This window comes from Brachyistius frenatus, unplaced genomic scaffold, assembly GCF_029030835.1.
Source record: "Brachyistius frenatus isolate BFR_SWC_R1_liver_20210118 unplaced genomic scaffold, ASM2903083v1 Contig_61, whole genome shotgun sequence".
Taxonomy (NCBI): Eukaryota; Metazoa; Chordata; class Actinopteri; family Embiotocidae; genus Brachyistius; species Brachyistius frenatus.
The window spans coordinates 819,001-825,000 of NW_027210660.1; the positions used below are offsets into that span (position 1 = coordinate 819,001).

The following is a 6,000-nucleotide window of genomic DNA, read 5'->3' on the forward strand; positions in this document are numbered from 1 at the left end:
GCATTACCGCATTATTGAATGAGGCGGCCAAAGGTACAAACGAGAAAATGAAATAACTGCTGTATTGATTAATGTTAAGGGTCTGAACTAAATGATACAATGCTTTTAACACAGGACAGATCTGTGTTCTAGGAAGAACCATGTAATGTTGTGTGTGTGTGTGTGTGTGTGTGTGTGTGTTGGGTGCGGAGAAACGGACAGACAGAAACTCAATAACGTTATCTCCTCTTCGCTCTTCACCTCTCTTCCTCCTCCTTCCCTCTTTGCTTTCTCATCTCCTCTCATTTCCTCACATTTGTCTCCTCACCATCTCTCCTCTGGTCTATCTGCCCCCCCACCCCCCTCAAATCTCTTTGCACATCTTCCCCCCGTCGCCCTCATTTATTCTCAAGCCCCATCTTCGCTCATTTCCTTGCTCTTGTATCCTATCTCATCCATCCATGCCCCCTTCTTCCCTATGCATCCCACACCCCCTTGTCACCTTTTCTCTGCTTGCCTCTCTTTAGTTTCCTCCTCGTCCTAATCGGTCTGTGCAGTCCATTCTTCAGATCTGCATGCATTTTCAAAAAGTGAATACTTTCAAACAGTCTGACAGGAAATATTAAAAGACTTATTGTTCAGCGCACAAAGACACGCGGTTAAAACTAATCGCTCGTTTCCTTGAACAGAAGACGATTGGAAAAAAAAGTGCTTTTAGTGGATTTAACGGCACCTTTGTAGAGCAGCCTTTTTTATGTATGTGTGTCTTGTGTGTGTGTAGCTGTGTGTGTGTAGCTGTGTGTGTGTAGCTGTGTGTGTGCGTGTGTCAGATGAGATGGAGTTCGGTAATTGAGGGTTTTCCAAATGAGCCGATTGTTGCAGCGATTGTAAAACACATAAAGGACGGATGGATAAAATGAGGGACAGGGGAGATAAAGGGAAGATAAGGAGATGGAGGGGTGGGGGGAGGGACAAAGGATAGGGGGGGATGGAGGCAGATTGTTGCACTTTTCTGATGTGTAGAGCGACAGACAGAGAATAGAATGATCTATTTTCCCCCTTTTTCTGCATGTGGTGCTCCAATTAGCATAACAATAGCAACAATCAGGTGACAGGCAGCAGGGTCGGGTTATTAGAATGGCACATGGCAGCGGCTGAAGGCTTATGAGGTTTTAAGCAGGGAACACATGCACACACAGAGAAATGAATGAAACCGGAAAATGCAGACAGCAGAGATCGGCACTCATGTATTTACCGAACACAACATACAACTGTGCAAAATGTTTTTTAATACCACAACAATTTTTAGTTGTACAGTCACTACACCCACCTCTACTACAACCTGGTTAAATCTAACCTTTTTCTGGAGCTGTGTCTAGTACCTTGTAGTACTACATAGTCACTATATTAATAATCACTACAGCAAACTCTACTATTCCACTTCTGCAACATTATCAACAAGAACCCCTGTACTACTAATGTAACTGCTTCCTGTGTTGTTTAAGCGATTATCCCTTTAATTGATCAGCAGAAAATTAAGCGGCAATTATTTTGCCAGTTGAAAAAGCATTCAAGTAATTTCTTTAGCAAAAAGCCCTTTTCTAGTAGCAGTTTATACACTTACGAGGATGGTTTTCTTTCTTATAGCATAGTAAACTAATAAACTCTGGAATTTGGACTGTTTGTAAGACATAATACAAAAAATTTTTTTAGAACATTGTGTTGGGCTCTACAAAACTTGAATTGACATTGTTCATTGTTTTCTGACATTTTGCACAAACAATCATTTAATTTAGAAAATCTGCATAATTATTGATAATGAAAATAATTACCAGTTGCAGCCCTGAAACAACACATTTCCCAATGTTTATCAGGAAGTATTGGGCATAAACAACACACCTGCTTTCCAGTTTAAGCTTTTAAGCTGTTATTTAACAGATAGATTTAGTATCTTTAGCTTGTCTCATCCAAGTCTTTCCAACAAAATAAATACTTCCATTAGCTTTTCTTATTATTACTTTAAGTTATATTTTCCTATTTCTTTTATCTTTCCTGCTACTATTAAAACTGTTACGGCTGCGACTGTTACTTTATCCTACCACAGCTACTTCAGCTACTGCTAACGCCACACCTATCCCTTCAGCACAACAGCAATTACCCCCAGTCCTACTCAAGCCAATACTACTCCTGAGTCTCCCACTACTTACACCTCCACAAACCAATCCAGCCCACCTGAGTCCAGACCAGTTAGGGTCAGCCTGCCTGATTAGACTGAGGGCGGTGTGAAGGGACCAGCTGGTGCCGGTGAAAAAGGCCTGAAGGAGTTATTGACCCATCTCAACTCTCACCCCCTTGCTCGCACATACGCCACCTGGGCTGTGACCTGTGAAATTACTGCTCCGCTAGTGAGATTTGTTTCTGAGGGGCTCTATCAGCTCCTCAATGTGCCGTGAAGACAGGTGAGAGGGGAGACGCAACGAAACGCATGTAGAAGTAGACGAGCGCTCATTACATACAGTCACCCCCCCCCAAAAAAAAAAAAACCTGCAGAAGCATATTCTTATATTTGCAGCAAATGCAAGAATGCAGCAAAGTGAAGAGCACTTTATTATGTTAAAATGAATTTCCTTGTCAAGTCAGTGTTCGGCTATTTAGCTGTTCCTACTGGGCCATTGTCCTTCGTCAATAAAATTTCAGGGTTTGTCATCTTAGTAACTCTTGAATTTATTCTGTTATTTTAAAACCGAATAATGCTTGTTACTGAAAAGAAAGTGCCATAATTACATGTCTAGATGTTACATGTCTCTTGTGTCAGAGAGAGCGAGAGAGGAAATAAATAAGAAAGGCAGTGGGGTCTCATTTGTAATATGTATGCTGCTGAATATTCATGATGCTAAAAAACACATCCAATTAACCTTATGAATTATTAATATTCATGATAAAAGCCTGTGCATATGCATTTGCTCTTTTGTTGTTGGCTTAAGTGCCACTGAGCACCAGGGTGTGATGGACTGAAGGACCTTGTTTGTTTGTGTGTGTGTGTGTGTGTGTGTGTGTGTGTGTGTGTGTGTGTGTGTGTGTGTGTGTGTGTGTGTGTGTGTGTGTGTGTGTGTGTGTGTGTGTGTGTGTGTGTGTGTAACAAAGGGAAAGTGTTTAGGGAATAAGATGATGGGAAAGGCAGAGGTTTATTTGTCTGTCTGCATGTTTACAATTCTGTTTCTTTGTACCAACTCTCTTTCTTCCCTGTCCTTGTCTACAGATTTCTAACAAACATCAGCCTTCAGATGAGAAGGAGGACAGCAGCAGCACTGAGGAGCATAAACAGCACGGGAGAGAGATGAGATATCTGACTACGTCCATGCTGACCAGGTTAATATGAAAAGGGGGAGTCTCCACACTTGTGTTTACAGGTAAGTGTTGCACCTCCAAACAGTCTGTTCTCTCCTGCTTTCTGTGATCACCTTCACTGTGTTGTAGCTGTAAAACAGCTGAATTTGCAATGTAGTGCTTACCCTTGACACATTTGTCTGTTGTAGTGTGTTATCTGAACAAGCAGAAAATCAGGACTTGTGAGGTATGTGAGGTAACAGTGACCTTTGACCCCCAAAATTGTATCAGTTCATCCTTGAGTCCAAGTTAACGAAACCCCCTCCAGCTATTTCTGAGATATCACATTCGCAAAAAATGGACAGGCCGCCTGAAAACATAATGCTTTCACCTGCCCTGTTGCATAAAAAAAAAGCCAGCCACAACTTCTGCATGTAGTATGAGTGTGGCCGTGGGTCCAAAACGCAGAGGATAAAGATGTTAAAACTTAACCGACTTAGTGTTTACTCACTCCGACCCTGAGCGAGAATGACAGCGAGAGAGAAAGAGTATGAGAGGGCGAGAAGAGGAGACTGGGATTGACTGAACGAGACAGACAGTGAGAAAGAGAAAGGGAGCGACTGAATGAAAAGATTAGATGGACTCTGACTGAGAGAGAAAGAAGGAGCACGAGATCGGGTTATGAGGCGAGAGCGGGATAGATGGAGAGAGAGAGAGAGAGAGAGAGAGAGAGAGAGAGAGAGAGAGAGAGAGAGATGGTGGGAGTGATGGAGAGAGCGAGAGGCCCTGTGATAACGCATCAGCTATCTCGCTGAACGAGGCCTGTTTCTGTCTCACCTACATGAACACACACACTCACTCTAATTGCCTCAACACAATCATGTGAAGTAAACAAGTGGCCATTTGAGAGGTGGACAGTCTTCAGCGCATGCACACTGCCATGCGTCAGCAGTGTGTTACCATGGTAATGGAGCTTTTATCTGATCCAGGGTCAGCTCTTATTTACATCACCACGAGCTCTGGTGTGTCTCAGACAGGCATGTGACAGGCATCCACACACACGCACAGATACACAGAGCTGAAAGGAGAGTGTAGGTTTCCAGAAACAGGTCCTACACCTGCGCACGCATGATGAAGTAAAGGTTTTGTCACACGTGTGTCATCACTCACATCTCGTGACGACACCCTCCAGCCTGATGATGTTCGGGTGGTCAAACTGTCCCATGATGGAGGCCTCGGACAGGAAGTCTCTCCTCTGTTTGTCAGAGTATCCTGCCTTCAGGCTCTTGATGGCCACGTAGATCTCCCTCTTCCCCTGCACACGCAGCCGACCGCTGCACACCTCTCCAAACTCTCCTACACACACGCAGACACACAAAATATAACTTTGAAACTTTGAAAGATAAGACCTTGTAGAATTTATGAATATCTGTGCTCTTTTATCTTTGACTTTGGAAGCTTTATAAGATCTTTTATTGACTCAAAATTGCATTCAGAATTTTTTTCTTATAAATCCACAATTATTTAATTTTACTGGTGCAACTGATTTCTAAAAAGAATCATCTAGATGTGCAAACTTTTCCTAGAAGTGATTAAGAATTCAAACAAGTTCATTTTTGAGTTATTAAAGTCGTTTGCTGTTTCACTGCCAACTCACCAGCTCCAATGACTCTCTCTATACGAATATTGGAAGCATCTATCTCTTTGGCAAAGTCTCTGACAGCCTGGTTGGGATCTTCGTAGGTGTGAGGATGGATATAAGTCCTGCTGCCTGGAAGCTTGACTGCATGCGTGGAAAAGTGTAGAAATGGGCACAGAGTTAAATGTATTTGCAGTGTATCACAAATGTACTGGTAAAATCAGACTATGCTGGGTATGTTGCCTCTACAGAGAATATTAAAAAGTTCATTTTACTAATGCAGTGCTTTATTGATGCCTGTAGGGAAACACTTTCCCTTTAAACGTTAACATTGATTCAGCGTCTTACTCTGACATTTGTGCTGTGCAAATTTGTGTTGGAATGGGAGCCTGAGCGTGGGTGCTCTGTTTGAGTGACATTACAAATTATTACATCATGAAACACATAACTACTTTGTTAGCCATGGTGTTAAAATGACTCATGATTTTTTTAACAGGAACCCATAGGAATCTTCACTCTGCCAGCAAACGTTTGTGCATGAAACTGTGAAACAATGTGGTTTATTCATCTGAGAATGCTACAAAGTTAGAGACTTCTTTTCGGTAACTGTTTTAGTTCTTACACATCTTGAAGTATGCGTGTTGTACGTGAAGAACAGTGATTTTTAGGGTGTCGTCACATTTGAGTGCCTTTGTTTCTCTTTCTGTCTCTTTTTTGTTGCCATAAATGCCTGCAGTGATGTGTTTCATGCAGGTGGGTGTAAAGTTTAGTTGTAAGACAAATATCATACATGTGTGTTTCCTACTGTATCTGTGTGTGTGCACATGTTTGTGTCTTACCTCGGCCATGTTGGAATTGCATCTTCTCTTCATCTGGGTCCTGCTTAGCCTTGATATATCCACAATGCCTGAAAAAAAAAGTATACAGCTGTGTTATGATGTTGTCCTGAAAATAAATATACCGTATCGTGACTATTGTTTCACCACAAAGATGCCAATTTATTCTGTACCATTATAGGACATGTATGGAAGTTCACATTATAATCCTTGTGAGTA

At 42.0% G+C, this 6,000-nt stretch overlaps 1 protein-coding gene across 3 annotated transcripts in view; it reads right to left on the reverse strand.

The window, feature by feature from the left end:
• epha4b (eph receptor A4b) overlaps positions 1 to 6,000 on the reverse strand; it is an 86,190-nt gene that overhangs the window by 14,820 nt on the left and 65,370 nt on the right. For all 3 annotated transcript variants that reach the window (XM_069706108.1, XM_069706107.1, XM_069706106.1), the window contains exons 11-13: positions 5,785 to 5,852; positions 4,964 to 5,089; positions 4,477 to 4,662 (exon numbers count right to left, since the gene is read on the reverse strand). In XM_069706108.1, coding sequence (XP_069562209.1) covers positions 4,477 to 4,662; positions 4,964 to 5,089; positions 5,785 to 5,852 — 380 coding nt within the window. The remainder of the gene's footprint in view (positions 1 to 4,476; positions 4,663 to 4,963; positions 5,090 to 5,784; positions 5,853 to 6,000) is intronic.